This window comes from Ranitomeya imitator, chromosome 9 (assembly GCF_032444005.1).
Source record: "Ranitomeya imitator isolate aRanImi1 chromosome 9, aRanImi1.pri, whole genome shotgun sequence".
Taxonomy (NCBI): domain Eukaryota; kingdom Metazoa; phylum Chordata; class Amphibia; order Anura; family Dendrobatidae; genus Ranitomeya; species Ranitomeya imitator.
In genome coordinates this window covers 55,513,921-55,530,574 of record NC_091290.1, presented here as the reverse complement: position 1 = coordinate 55,530,574, position 16,654 = coordinate 55,513,921, and the positions used below count along the sequence as shown (strand labels likewise).

Here is a 16,654-nt window from a genome sequence, read left to right as displayed (position 1 = left end):
AAGTTTATCCGAGTCACCAGCCTCAGAAATCGCAGGTTGCCAGCAGCTCAGATTAGAGACCAGGTCAATGCCACACAGAGTTCTAGCAGCAGACACATCTCTACAACAACTGTTAAGAGGAGACTTTGTGCAGCAGGCCTTCATGGTAAAATAGTTGCTAGGAAACCACTGCTAAGGACAGGCAACAAGCAGAAGAGACTTGTTTTGGCTAAAGAACACAAGGAATGGACATTAGACCAGTGGAAATCTGTGCTTTGGTCTGATGAGTCCAAATTTGAGATCTTTGGTTCCAACCACCGTGTCTTTGTGCGATGCCGAAAAGGTGAACGGATGGATTCTACATGCCTGGTTCCCACCGTGAAGCATGGAGGAGGAGGTGTGATGGTGTGGAGGAGCTTTGCTGGTGACACTGTTGGGGATTTATTCAAAATTGAAGGCATACTGAACCAGCATGGCTAACACAGCATCTTGCAGCGGCATGCTATTCCATCCGGTTTGCGTTTAGTTGGACCATCATTTATTTTTCAACAGGACAATGACCCCAAACACACCTCCAGGCTGTGTAAGGGCTATTTGACCAAGAAGGAGAGTGATGGGGTGCTACGTCAGATGACCTGGCCTCCACAGTCACCAGACCTGAACCCAAACGAGATGGTTTGGGGAGAGCTGGACCTCAGAGTGAAGGCAAAAGGGCCAACAAGTGCTAAGCATCTCTGGGAACTCCTTCAAGATTGTTGGAAGACCATTCCCGGTGACTACCTCTTGAAGCTCATCAAGAGAATGCCAAGAGTGTGCAAAGCAGTCATCAAAGCAAAAGGTGGCTACTTTGAAGAACCTAGAATATAAGACATAATTTCAGTTGTTTCACACTTTTTTGTTAAGTATATAATTCCACATGTGCTAATTCATAGTTTTGATGCCTTCAGTGTGAATGTACAATTTTCATAGCCATGAAAATACAGAAAAATCTTTAAATGAGAAGGTGTGTCCTAACTTTTGGTCTGTACTGTATGTATCACTAGAACAGGGGTCCCCAACCTGTAGTTCTGTTAAATATTAATTATTGAATATTGACTTATTCTCAATTCTGTACTAAGCACATTGCCTTTCGCTGACACTACATACAGTATGTTATTTCTGACTCATAGTAAATATCAACCCCATATATAGAGACCACGTGCTCTGTGGGATGTATAGATAACATGGCCACAGGAAGAAGGGGGGGTCTTCTTCATTCTCTGCGGACTTCACACATTGCACCCAGGCTTCAGAGGAGATGGACAGCTGGTATGTAAGTTAGCCATGTGCTTCTTGATGGCTTCTACTGGATCGCCCCCAGACACAGGGCCACGCGTTTCGGTACCGGGCCTCTCTGGTTCGGTTCTGAGGCTGTCACGGTGGCTAGACCCGGTCCGCGACCCTGCTAAGGGGCGTCCAATAAAGGTGGTGCAGTATGTCGGGGGTTCGTGACGCCACCTGTGGTATTCGGTCAGGGTGACCGACGCTGCTGTGGGGTCCGCTGGGGTGATGGAATGGCAGCTGGATGGTATACCTTCCCACAGGTGAAGTATGTCCCCAGGGCTTCCCAGTAAGGTAGATGGTGATGGTGTGAGGTGCAGGCAATAACGAGGAGACAAGGTTGCAGTCTCTTTACCTCTTTACTGAAGACTTCAGGATCCTCAATCCAGAGTACGATTAACAGGGCTTTCTGAGACCGGCCGGTCCGATGGGCACATCCAGAGTTCTGTTGTGAATTCTGTGGCTGAATTCACTCCTGTGGTCACAAGTGGTACTGCAGCTTCTGAGCTTCCTCCCTCAGGTGTTCTGGTGAGCTCGTTAACTGCTTCATTACTTAACTCCGCCTGATGCTGCTATCCTTGCTCCTTGTCAATGTTTCAGTGTTGGATCTGAGCTTCTCCTGATTGTTCCTGTGACCTGCTGCTCTGTATAGCTAAGTGCTTTTTGCTTTTTTGTTGCTTTTTTTCTGTCCAGCTTGTCTTTTGTTTTGCTGGAAGCTCTGAGACGCAAAGGGTGTACCGCCGTGCCGTTAGTTCGGCACGGTGGGTTTTTTTGCCCCCTTTGCGTGGTTTTGCTTTAGGGTTTTTTGTAGACTGCAAAGTTCGCTTTACTGTCCTCGCTCTGTCCTAGAATATCGGGCCCCACTTTGCTGAATCTATTTCATCCCTACGTTTTGTCTTTTCATCTTACTCGCAGTCATTATATGTGGGGGGCTGCCTTTTCCTTTGGGGAATTTCTCTGGGGCAAGTCAGGCCTATTTTTCTATCTTCAGGCTAGCTAGTTTCTTAGGCTGTGCCGAGTTGCCTAGGTAGTTGTTAGGCGCAATCCACAGCCGCTTTTAGTTGTGTTTAGGATAGGATCAGGTGTGCAGTCTACAGAGTTTCCACGTCTCAGAGCTCGTTCTTGTATTTTTGGGTATTTGTCAGATCACTGTGTGCGCTCTGATCGCTAAGCACACTGTGTTTCTGGATTGCCTTCATAACACCTGTCATTAGCAAACATAACAGAGTTCCCTTTGCAGGTGGAAATCAGTGCCTACCACTAGCGCCTGTGTGTTGTAGTGCTACCCTGCTGAGCATTCGGAATAGTCCTCACAACTTCTGTTCTCGTTCGTTCGTTCTTTCTAATTCTCTCTCTCTTGTTCCAGATGTCACTGGTTTCTCGTCCCGCAGGTATGTTATGGCTAGGACGCCACCCGTATGACGGGAAGGCTCGGAGCTCTTCCGGGACCCTAGAGACGCCCCTTTCCACGCGTTGCCCCCTATGTCTTTGTAGGAAATTTAAGGTAGACAGCCAACCTATAATTAACTGTCCTGCGGAGTTTGAAGTAAGACCTAGAGTCAGTTACTTCCGCGGTGTTCCGGCCACCGGCTACGCGCCTCAGTGGGATGTTGCCTCGGTCTCACGGCACGACTCCTACTGGCTCTCCTTTGTGCTTGATCTCGTTTTTCACTGTTCCACAATACCCTTCGCTTCGTATCTCTTCCTTAGGATACCGCCGCAAGGTAGTGCAGGCGCGGTTCCGTAACATTCTGCTCTGTTCGCTAGGTACCTGCCAGGTTCCCACGCCCGACAGGGACCCCCCTGTGTCTTCTCCCTGCAACACCCCCTGCCACGGGATGTTGCCTGAATCCAACCCAGTCAGCTTCTGACTAACTTCCTACCAACCCCTAGTTTTACCAGTGTGAGGAGTGGCCCAATAAATAAAGCCTTTTTCTCCCCCTAGTGGCCGGAGTGTGAAGTGTAATGTGTGCTGGTGATACCTGGTCAGAAGAATTCCTTCAGTGCCATCAGACGTACCATCACTCCCCTTAGTGGCAGAGTGTCATACTGCAACGACCAGATCTCTGGGGCACTGCACAAACACGGAGAGAGCATACAATCGCTTTGCAGATGTTGTCCTTGGTGGGATTTGAACTCAGGACTCCAGCGCTGCAAGGCTGCCCCTGCATTATACTTTATCAAGGATGATGGGCTGTGCGTTGTGCTATATGTACTATATGCAAGCTGCATTATAGTCAATCAAGGACTACTGGGAGTGCATTCTACAAGATATGGGCTGCATTATACTCTATCATCCTTGATAAAGTATAATGCAGGGGCAGCACGGTGGCTTAGTGGTTAGCACTGCAGCCTTGCAGCGCTGGAGTCCTGAATGCTTAATCTTTTGTTGCCTGACCTTGGACTTCATTCTGACCATCCGTCTGTGTAACCCCTTCATCTCTGATCCATTATCCTCCCGGTACTCTGACCTCGGAACATTACCTGACTATGCTTTTGTCTCTTCCTTCTGTTTATGAGAGTTAAACATTTTTAATTCTGTTTATGAGAGTTAAACATTTTTAATTCTGTTTATTAGAGTTAAACATTTTTAATTTTCTGTTTACAGGGCTATAGTGAGGATTTTTTACCTTTTTGTGATTCACTTGTATTGCAACTGCAAGGCAGTTGCATGCAACCTCCACGCAGGTAAGGGGAAAAAGGTAGCACTCACCGTGTAGCACTACAGTGCAAAGCGAGGAGCTCCACCAGGAGGCGACAGAGTAGTCAGACAGGCCGGTCAGCAACAAACAGGAAGATGAAGTACCAGAGGTCACAGCAATGCACAAGCCAGAAATCGGAACCAGACGGGAGCGCGGGATCCAAAACGTGAGACAAAAGACGTACTCGGGGTACGAGCCAGAAAGTCAAAGCCGGATGGGAAAGGTAGTAACAGAGACGGAAAGTAGGAGGCAGGGTTCAGAATACAAGCCAAGTCATACACTGTAGGAAACCACCACACACTAAGTCAGGGATAGGGAATGGGTCAAGCACAAATATGGGTAGTCATATGCAGAAGGATCACTAGGGTATACGGGTCAGCTGCTCAAGCCAGGGACTGGAACTATCACTGACAAATGCTACCAGGAGTGGCACCAATAAATAGCCACCCACTAACCAAAGAGAGGCAGGGGTTAACCCCACCATAACCAGGACGGGGAAGGAAAAGCAAGATGCAAACCTCGACCTGGATCATGACATCACGTATACTTTTTATCACTTTTATACACATATACTGTATGTGCAGTTGTTTTTATATCTGCCAATTTTATTCTTAGGGGTTTTTTTGTATTTAAAAATGTAGACTTGAAAATGCAAGCCTTTCGTCCCGTACTCATTGGGCATAGTGACTATTCCTGTCTGTAAGGTTAAGGTCGAACAACCATATGTTCTCTCAGCTCAGAAAATCGTCTTGAATTTGATCCGATTTTCTGCCGTCAGAATGTGAGCTAGTTGTACACTAGGCAAATTTTAGCAGCTGCTCCTCCTAGTGTTCAAATATGGAAATACCAAACCTTTTAAAATAATTTTTCATATAAAAAAATACATTAAAAAAAAAAATCAAACTTTAATATTTTACATTTTTTTCAATTGTTGAAAATTGTATTTTTTATGTTGAAAATTGTATTTTTATGGCACCATCCCTTTAAAATAAGTTGCATCAGAATGAGAAAAACAAATCTAAGCTTGGGCGGGCTCAGCAAACAGAAAAGGCAAAAAACAGCTACAGGGTGACCAAAATGAGTATGTAGTGAAAGGGACCCTATAATAGAGGCAGGGAGGGGACAGACATTGCCTGTGTAGTGATGTTTATAAAGGGGACATGTCTGACATTTATTCTCTTCCCAGACGGCAGCTTTTCCTACATCATCTTCTGTCTCTGCACCATTTCTACTTCTGCCTTACCTACATCTCTCAGGCATCTAATACCTGCACAGTCCTGTCACTTCCTTCTAATCCATCCTTTCACACAATCTTTTTCTTGGCCCCCAATAACTCGTCTCTTTGCCAGATATGGACACCTCCTATCCCCGTGAAGATATTTTTATGACCCACCCCAACAAGCCAGATAATGCCCATACTGTTGTAGATGTTGGAGCCCCTCCAACTATGAGAGATCATCTGCTCTGGTCTTTGTGTAACACGGTCTACCTGAACCTCTTCTGTCTGGGATTCATGGCATTGGTCTACTCTGTCAAGGTGAGAGAAAATGGAGGAAAGGGGTTATTAGAGGGGTTATTAGAGGGGTTATTAGAGGGGCTATTAGAGGGGTCACTGTTATAACCCAGAAATGGTAACTCTGGCTGGTGTAAATGTGGTTTACTATGATTACTCATTCTGTAACCCTACATTTTAATGGAGTTATACTAAGCAAAGGTGGCAGTCTTGTGTCCAAGTAATTGGACTTGTTTGGCATTTTTAAACCTACCTTGACAATTATAAAAGTCATATATAGTTATGACCATTTGGGCCTAATTTTTAGCCAAACTTTCTAGCGCACATATGCACCACTTGTAAGAAGATATAAAAACCACATTTATCAAGAAATATACATATATATATATATATATATATATATATATATATATATATAACCCAATAAATGTGGTTTTTATGTCTTCTTATCAGTGGTGCATACGTGTGCTAGAAAGTTTGGCCAAAAAAATTGACTCAATGGTCTTAAATATGACTTTATAATTGTCAACGTAAATTTAAAAAATGTCTAAAATGTCTAATAAATGAAATTATTTGGGCACCATCAAATAGGCAAATGGACAGTTTTGCCGAATGTTACCCAAAATGTCCGGACGACTGCCTTTTTGGACATGGCTGTTGGAAAACAAAACACTATTGAGACCCCAATGTCATCTGTCAGGGGTTAAATGCTAATGAACCCAAGGATGAGCTGCAGATACAATATTATAATCTGACAGGGAAATGACTACAGTTTGGAGATTATTCCTTACATTCATAATTTCGATTTTGCTTCTCATCATCTGGCAGATTACAAGCAGTCGTTGACTGGAAGGGAGCAGATTGCTTCTAAGGAAAAAAAAATTGTGCTGTACTCAATATCATCCAACATGACCCGAAACTCTACTAATTATGGGTGTAGGATGGGGATTTTGTGTAATTAGTAATCAGCATTGAGGAGGCCAGTTCTATAGGCAGGATCATTTTTTTTTCTATAGTCTGCTTATGATTTGTTGGCCATGTACGGGCACCTATGGTAAAGTTGGGCGGTAATACTGGGGGCAGGAAACGGGACAGGGTCGTTATTTAGGAGCTTTTTCATATGTTGTACATGTAATTGTATAGCTGTCTTTTTTTTAAAACTTTTTGCTTACAGAGACATGTTAGTGGGTTTCGGGGCTGAGACCTCCATCAATCGGTAAAACAACGGTGCAGAAGTGATCGGCTGAGTGCGGTGCCCCTTTGTTTTGGATTGTCACTGATTAGTGTCCAAAGCTTTATAAACTACCAGTTACACTTTTATTTTTCTTATGGTAGCGCTGCAGGGATTGTAGGGTGTAGGCCAATGTCTCACCCAGTCGTATAAGTGATTTGGCCCCAATTTTTGTCTGATATGAATAGCCTACAGGACTGCGGGGGGGGGGGGGGGGGGAAATGACATACGCAGAGTGCTCTTTGTGTAGCACTTAAATCTACTAATGATACAATTGAGAAAGATCAGGAGCTGAGATGTATAGAAATATACTGTGTTATCTTTTTTAAATATACATAATTCATATACACAGAAGTTCATTGATGAAAGATGAGTATAAGGCTGGGGTCACTCGACAGTATAAGAAATAGTTCCGAGTTGCATCCAGAAAAGTGGGTTGACATTTTTTCTCACTTGTCATCCGTATACAATCCATTTGTTACTCCGCAGTATTAATCTTGTACTGCTTCCTATGTTACAGAATTGCAATTTATCCGTAAATATCAGATGTTATACTGTGTCTCTGTTTGGCATCTGCTTTTTTTTCTCCCATTCATAGACTTGTATGAATGGGTGAGTCTCATCCGATTTTCGTAGGAAGATCATGCATGCTTTGTTTTTTTCACAGGCAGATTAAATCAGTGATAACATGCTTCATTGAATAACATTGGTCCCAGTGCTGTCCGTTTTTTTTAACAGTATGACTAGAAAAAGTGTCTGAGAAATAGAGAGGCAAATAGACCCCTACAATGCTCCAATCCAAGTATTAGCAAAAAAAAAAAAAAAATTGGCATTTTTTTGCAGCAAAGAGCGCTGCGTTCAGATGTTGTCTGTAAATCAACTGAGAAATAGAACACTTAGTACAAAGAATGCACTTTTTGTGTTTTGTTTTTAGCACTTTTGGTGCGTTGTTGGATCCCTGGCAATGTTTTCCAAATTGTATGAAAAACGTGTGTGTTTTTACTAAATCACCCAAACTATACCCCGTAACACATACTGTAATTCCAAAATCAGTGTGTTGCACGCATGTGTTCTATGCATATTTATCACAGATTTTTCACCCTTACACACTATAGGTTATGGAACTGTTCACATGTATGCGTTTTTTTGCAAACCAAGTTTCTGATCCGAGTTTTAGATCAAACTCACCAATGCAAGTCTATGGGTCCTTGAAAAACTCAGATAGCCCCGAATGGCATCTGTGTGCTGCCCGCTTTTCACTGTCTGGCTGCTGGGAAAACATGCAAAATCTCTATCAGTTTTTTTTTCTTTTGCATACGGAAAAAAATGATGAAATTCTGATGGTAAAAACTGACACACTGACCAAACACTGATATATTTTTTTCTCACTTACAACAAAAAACAGACCCCTAATTTTTGCCTAAAAAATGGGACAGCACACAGATGGCATCAGAGAACAATCCTTGTGCTGTCGTTGATTAATATTGCAAAGGATCAGAGGAGAAGCATTGTCATTTATTTATCCACTAGATGGTGGCCCGATTCTAACGCATCGGGTATTCTAGAATATGCATGTCCACGTAGTATATTGCCCAGCCATGTAGTATATTGCCCAGTCACGTACTATATTGCCCAGTCACGTAGTATATTGCCCAGCCAGGTAGTATATTGCCCAGTCACGTAGTATATTGCACAGCGATGTAGTATATTGTATTATTATTATTATTATTATTATTATTTATTGTTATAGCGCCATTTTTTCCATGGCGCTTTACATGTGAGGAGGATATTGTATAGTCACGTAGTATATTGCCCAGTCACGTAGTATATTGCCCAGCCACGTAGTATATTGCCCTACCACGTAGTATATTGCCCAGTCACGTAGTATATTGCCCAGCGATGTAGTATATTGCCCAGCCACGTAGTATATTGCCCAGCGATGTAGTATATTGCCCAGCCACGTAGTATATTGCACAGTCACGTAGTATATTGCCCAGCCCACGTAGTATATTGCCCAGCCACGTAGTATATTGCACAGTCACGTAGTATATTGCCCAGCCCACGTAGTATATTGCCCAGCGACGTAGTATATTGCCCAGTCACGTAGTATATTGCCCTACCACGTAGTATATTGCACAGTCACGTAGTATATTGCCAAGCGATGTAGTATATTGCACAGCCACGTAGGATATTGCCCAGCCACGTAGGATATTGCCCAGCCACGTAGTATATTGCCCAGCCACGTAGTATATTGCCCAGCGATGTAGTATATTGCCCAGCCACGTAGTATATTGCACAGTCACGTAGTATATTGCCCAGCCCAAGTAGTATATTGCCCAGCGACGTAGTATATTGCCCAGTCACGTAGTATATTGCCCTACCACGTAGTATATTGCACAGCCACGTAGGATATTGCCCAGCCACGTAGGATATTGCCCAGCCACGTAGTATATTGCCCAGCCATGTAGTATATTGCCCAGCAATGTAGTATATTGCCCAACAATGTAGTATATTGCCCAGCCACGTAGTATATTGCCCAGCCACGTAGTATATTGCCCAGTGACGTAGTATATTGCCCAGCCACGTAGTATATTGCCCAGTGACGTAGTATATTGCCTAGTGACGTAGTATATTGCGCAGCCATGTACTATATTGCCCAGTGACGTAGTTTACAGCACAGAGCCTAGTAGTATATTGCACAGCGACGTAGCATACAGCACAGAGCCACGTAGTATATTGCCCAGCCCACGTAGTATATTGCCCAGCGACGTAGTATATTGCCCAGTCACGTAGTATATTGCCCTACCACGTAGTATATTGCACAGTCACGTAGTATATTGCCAAGCGATGTAGTATATTGCACAGCCACGTAGGATATTGCCCAGCCACGTAGGATATTGCCCAGCCACGTAGTATATTGCCCAGCGATGTAGTATATTGCCCAGCCACGTAGTATATTGCACAGTCACGTAGTATATTGCCCAGCCCACGTAGTATATTGCCCAGCGACGTAGTATATTGCCCAGTCACGTAGTATATTGCCCTACCACGTAGTATATTGCACAGCCACGTAGGATATTGCCCAGCCACGTAGGATATTGCCCAGCCACGTAGTATATTGCCCAGCCATGTAGTATATTGCCAAGCAATGTAGTATATTGCCCAACAACGTAGTATATTGCCCAGCCACGTATATTGCCCAGCCACGTAGTATATTGCCCAGTGACGTAGTATATTGCCCAGCCACGTAGTATATTGCCCAGTGACGTAGTATATTGCCTAGTGACGTAGTATATTGCCCAGTCACGTAGTATATTGGCCAGCCACGTAGTATATTGCCCAGCCACGTAGTATATTGCCCAGTGACGTAGTATATTGCCCAGCCACGTAGTATATTGCCCAGTGACGTAGTATATTGCCTAGTGACGTAGTATATTGCGCAGCCACGTACTATATTGCCCAGTGACGTAGTTTACAGCACAGAGCCTAGTAGTATATTGCACAGCGACGTAGCATACAGCACAGAGCCACGTAGTATATTGCCCAGCTACGTAGTATATTGCCCAGCCAGGTTTGTCACAGTTTAAAAAATAAAAAATAACCATATACTCACCTTTCCGAGGGCCCCTTATAGTCCACGGCAGCTTCTGGTCCCAGGGTTGGTATGATCACAGGACATGTGATGACGTCGCGGTCACATGACCGTGACGTCATGGCAGGTCTTTCTAGCGCAGGCGCGCAGGGCCTGTGATGACGTCGTGGTCACATGACCCTGTGTTAGCGGTGACCGGAGGGAAGTATGCGGGCAACAGGCACTGACTGCGGGGAGTAAGGAGCGGCCATTTTCTTCCGGACTGTGCCCATCGTTGATTGGTCGCAGCAGCCATGACAGGCAGCTGCCGAGACCAATGAGCGAATGAATAACCGTGACAGACAGACAGACAGAAGGACTGACGGAAGTGACCCTTAGACAATTATATAGTAGATATGAGAAAATCACTGATGGTCCAAACTGACAATGATCAAATACTCATGAAAATTGGACCCAAAACACTCATGAAATCTGTTCCATTTTTGTGCATCTGAAAAATGACTGACTGTCATTCGAACAAGGCCTAAAGAAAAGAGAAAATCTAATTGCTAAACCTCCACCTGGACACAATGGCGCAGGAGCACTTGATGCAGTTCTTGCACCTAAATCCAGAAGTGGGGTCAAAGGAAGGAAAATGATTAATAACTATTTTTTTCTAAGTGCAGTATACAGACAGATCACTTTTCATCGAAGTAAGCTAGGATGAAACCCATTTTAGGACCCACATTTACCAAATAGGTGCACTTTATTTTTTGACATAATTTCTACACTGTGATGGTCTTATACAATATGACGTGATTTCTCCTTCATTACTCCGACATCTCGAGTTGTCCATGGTCTTTACTTCACACCAGAGGAGGAATTTCCTTTACGTTATACTATAAGTTATACGGTACTATTAAAAAAAAAACATTTTGAGATCTTGAGACGGGTATTTTAGCCTCATTTCCAGTGGCTGTTGTCATTTCATTTCTTGCCTACAAACCATAGAAAACACTTCTGCTGTTAATTTGGTAACTATTCTGAGTTTTCAGTTTTGCCTTTCTCATGTTTACTTATTATCATTTGTGCATTTTTCTATATTATTATTATTATTACTTGTAAATTGATGAAAAAAGAAACCCAATGAACAATAAAAAAAAACATCATATTTAGCAACTTCAGTGGCATGTGAATAATATGGTCCAGTGGATCAGAACAACTTTTCTTACATCAGTGGGTTGTCCTCTGGTTTTGCTTCTCTGTCATTTTGTGGCTATATCTTTTAACCAACTAGCAATCTTCTAGAATTCCGGGGGAGAACGCTCTGTATTTTCCAGTGTGACCCACGTAGAAGGCACAAGGTGCATCCCCTCTCTTGTAATTGCCATGGAGGGCAGAAGACTCACATCGTTGGTTCACCAGAAATCAATGGTGCCAATAAGAAAACCTATTTCGAGCAAGAGTTGTAAATTTTAGGACACATAACTGCAGACACAAAAGAACCTAGTAATCATTGACTTCAAAGTGATCTTCAAAAGAAACCATCGAGGGCCCTAATTTGTCAGGATCCAGATGTGCTCAAGGATCCACTGGCTCTAATAAAAAACAGCTTTCACTTAGCTTGCCCACGTAGGTGGCCATTCATTTGTCTGGCCAGCGTGTAACACTATACTACAATCACTGCTACCTGAGAGACGTTTGCCTGGCCACAATTTTACAATGACATTATTTGTTTGTCGAGGGGTTCCAGAAACCAAACTTGTGAAAATCAGCTGATCAGTGGGCCAAATAAATATAAAAAGGGCTCATGTTGATAGGACAACCTCTCTAACGACATCCAATGTACATGCACAGGGCATGTCTAGTTCTTTTTCTCTTGGAAGAAGATGAGAAAAAAAACAACAAAGTGTCCGCAGTGGGAAGGGGTTGGGGTGACTCTTTTGATGTATTGTAGATATTCTGCAATCTTAGCTTTTGAGTAAATCATAAAAAAAAACTTAAAAGGGTTATGTTCAGAGTGTTATCACCTATCCATAGTATAGGGGTAACTTCTAGATTGCTGGGGTTCCGCCTGCTAGAATCCCTACTGATTCGGAGAGTAGGGTTCCTGAACCTTGCTTTCCAGAGCACCGCCTTGAATGAAGCGGAAGTACGTATCCTCAGCCTATATTCATTGTCTATGGGACTGTCCGAAATAGCCACATACTGTACTCTGTTTTCTCATTTAAACATTCAATGGAGTCGAGGTCGAGCATGCGCACCTCCACTCAATTCAAGATGGCTCTACCAAGCCCCCTTATGGCTGTGGAGCCCCATGTTGTCCAATGGACAGGGGATAATATGGATAACTTACAATCCTGTGAATAACATTTTAAGCAAGGCAAATATAATTTTTTTTAATATTTCCCTACAGTGGAAAACTACCGTATCTATAATCTGAGCATTTATTATTTTTGTTGTCTCTAGCATATTTTCCACCATATTTTACCCAACATTTACTGGCTATTGCACTAAACACCAGTAGTAATACTCACTATACAATGAGCTAGTTAGCATGTGCTGATGTTTTCAATGTGGAACCTTTGAATTATTGTTGGCACCTTGAACTGAGTGTTCATTCTTGGTTGGCTTTCCCGCAACAGAAACTAGTGATTTTTGGAGTAAAAATAGACTACACAAGATGTTCAAAATACAATTTAAATACCAGGTTAATTCATGGCTACCGGAATTTTAGATCCAATATTATCACACTAATTAAACTTTGAGTGGTCTTTATAAGTACTGGCAATTATTAATAAAATTTACCTTATAAAGGGATTATTCAGGGCTGTCTTATTTTTTTTTTATCATGAGCCTAAGAACTAACAGTCAGGTAGTTGCTAGTTACCTGCACGTCCTGCCCGTCTCCGGTATCTACCAGCTCAGAGCAGTCACAGACCGCTCCTGACTGTGATTCTGCCGCTTTCATTGGTGTCACATCCACAGGGCAGCTGCTTGTCTTCCGCTCTGCTCTATTGGTGAGGCATGAATGCCAATGTCATCCTGATTGACAGTCGGCTCCCCGCTACCTAACTGCAGGAAACCGGCTGTCAGTCAGGGTCAGGATGCCGTCGGCAGTCATGTCTTGTCGACAGAGCAGCCCGACATAAGTAAAAGTTATGGTAGAGTAGATGATAAGCACAGCCCAAGGGTGGAGGTGCCGAAGAAGTAGGTGCCCAGACCTTGAAGTGTAGTATAGGATATACTTGGCACACTCGTATGGGTCTGATGCAAAAAAGTGTTTATTATATACATACAGTATTCAAACGTTTCGGTCAACCAAGGACCTTCATCAGTGTGCTCTATGGAGAGCAGAAAAAGGGTTAAAGCATAGACCCTTAGGAGTGATATTGCATCTATGGAGAGCTGAAAAAGGGGGTATAAAGCATAGACCCTTAGGAGTAATATTGCATCTATGGAGAGCTGAAAAAGGGGGTATAAAGCATAGACCCTTAGGAATGATATTGCATCAAGATAGTTCAGTTCCTGCGACCTGCGGTGGATACCGCGTCCGTCTACTCTCTCCATAGCCTCCTCTAAGGCTCGATCGGCTGGTTTAGAGCCCTCTATTTCAGGATCCCCTGTTTATCCTACTATCTTGATGCAATATCATTCCTAAGGATTTATGCTTTATACCCCCTTTTTCAGCTCTCCATAGATGCAATATCACTTCCAAGGGTCTATGCTTTAACCCTTTTTCAGCTCTCCATAGAGCACACTGATGAAGGTCCTTGGTAGACCGAAACGTTTGAATACTGTATGTATATAATAAACACTTTTTTGCATCAGACCCATACGAGTGTGCCAAGTATATCCTATACTATAAGTAAAAGTTATGACTTATTAGTAATGGTCAGTACATACCTGTAGCACCCAGAGCTTTGTACTGTGAAGTTTTTGATAATTCTCTCTGAAAGTATGTCTGGGTATTCATGCTGAATTTAGTCTATTACCTTTTCCAATAGTTTGGATAAAAATATACTACCGTGTTGTGTATGCACCTCCTATGCAGGCCTTTGTGTGTCTCCTTTCCATTAGTTTCTTCTTTCCAAACTTAAGTCAGCAGAAGCACACATGGAAGTGATGACTACAAGGTCTGCAGTGAGGTACAGAGTGATCCTTGCATCTTAATGTTTCATGATGATGATCTATGTCCTCTTTTCTAGGCACGAGACCAGAGGGTGCAAGGGAATGAACTGGCCGCTCGACGCTATGGTCGGAAGGCACGTTGTTACAATATCCTGGCTACAGTCTGGAACATTGCTCTGCCCGCTTTTATACTGGCTCTGGTGATTACAGGCATTGTGCACTTGTCACAGGTGGTAAATGCATCTCTTGACTTCTTCAGCCTTCGAAGTTACTTGGGCAATACAGATGATGACTGAAAAAGGTGAAAAGCGAGTATTACACGCTGATGAAATAACATATTGGAAGGTCAAGCGATTATTGATATTCATGGCATTGACTGTTGGAACAACCCTAAAAGAACCTCACTTGTTCTTCGCGAGAACAATTACACATAATAAGACTGCACTTTGATTTGGTAGTTCCTTCATAAATGAAGTCCAAGGCTGAACTCCTTATTTTATATTGGGTTTTTCTTCCTCTTCTAGCCTCTTCAGTACAGGATAAGGCTCATACTAACTGTGGTCAGATTAAAAGGTAATGTCTCAGCCAAGTTCACAAGATAATAACATATTTACCGTAGTATATGACAATGGACAATGAGAAGAACATGGACAGAAGGTAATGTCTCAGCCAACATGGTCAAGGGAATCCCCAAATAGTACTGATTAAGTCAAGTTCACAAGATATTAAGATATTTAGTATATGACAAAGCAAGACAATGGACAATGAGAAGAACATGAACTATTTTTCCAACTAAGAAGATGGTTATTACATAAGAAGATATGACGTCACATTACCGATAAGTTCAACGAATCATCGGTGGTGTTATCAAGACTATTGCTTTCATATATCATACTTATCTTCTAATAAAATGTATAATTTGGAGTTTTGTAAGTTATTGCTGTTAGTTATGATCTAGTTGTAACATGGGGGTCCACTTTGGAATGTACCTTTTTTGTTTGAAGGATCTCCAACAATAAACTTATGATAGGATGTCCTACTGTTAGAACCTCAAGAAATGAGCTTTAATTTGTGGGTCGTGTTAGAATATCTCTACAGTTCCACAGCATAAAAAATATAGATTGTGGTCTGTCCTTGTAATATAAATGTATTGGGTTCTCCAGGGCAAGAGATATCCTTTTTACTTACTCTTCACTCTTTTAAACAGATGAAAGCCCTAAACATGGAACTCCCATCTAATATGTTAGAATTCCACATTTTTCTAAACCAAATGACCCCTTTGACATTTTCAACAATGTTGCATAAATATTTTGGAACCATGTTTTTAGAGGTTAGTATATCACAAACAGACATTGCAATCTGTTAAAGTTTAGCTTACCCTTTAAGTAAACTTTTAAAGACAAATAGACCTTTCAGGCCAAAATTCTCAGTGAAAAATTAGTAATCTACAACAGAATGAGTAAAATATCAATGTCCCAGTGTAGAAACCAGCAGTGCAGGTAACGGAGCTTAATCTGGCCACCAGGCTGACCCATAGGGAAGGCGCAATAGTTAGTATTTGATATTTCTAGTACTTGGAGAATAGGAACACCTGAACTTCTGATGAGCTCCATTTTGCAGTTATTAAAGGAGTTTGTAGTTTCTGAAAATTCCTCTTCTTTGGCTTCAGAATTCTTCGCTGCTGCTACCCTTGTCTGTTATTGTTAGCAGTGATGACATCAGATCAACAAAGCTACAGCCAGGTCCAGCACTGAGTCTCCACCGCTGGTCCTGGTGTCTGTTATAGTATACAGTGATGACATCAGGTCAACAAAGCTACAGCCAGGTCCAGCACTGAGTCTCCACCGCTGGTCCTGGTGTCTGTTATAGTATACAGTGATGATATCAGGTCAACAAAGCTACAGCCAGGTCCAGCACTGAGTCTCCACCGCTGGTCCTGGTGTCTGTTATAGTATACAGTGATGACATCAGGTCAACAAAGCTACAGCCAGGTCCAGCACTGAGTCTCCACCGCTGGTCCTGGTGTCTGTTATAGTATACAGTGATGACATCAGGTCAACAAAGCTACAGCCAGGTCCAGCACTGAGTCTCCACCGCTGGTCCTGGTGTCTGTTATAGTATACAGTGATGACATCAGGTCAACAAAGCTACAGCCAGGTCCAGCACTGAGTCTCCACCGCTGGTCCTGGTGTCTGTTATAGTATGCA

General features: G+C 42.8%; 1 protein-coding gene across 1 annotated transcript; it reads left to right on the top strand.

Moving 5' to 3' along the window:
- Window positions 1-5,177: 5,177 nt before the first annotated feature.
- On the top strand, window positions 5,178-15,371 carry IFITM5 (interferon induced transmembrane protein 5). The gene is made up of 2 exons (XM_069738348.1): window positions 5,178-5,538; window positions 14,525-15,371. Exons 1-2 carry the CDS (start codon window positions 5,353-5,355, stop codon window positions 14,741-14,743), a joined length of 405 nt encoding a protein of 134 aa, XP_069594449.1. The 5' UTR covers window positions 5,178-5,352; the 3' UTR covers window positions 14,744-15,371.
- The last annotated feature ends 1,283 nt before the right edge of the window (window positions 15,372-16,654 follow it).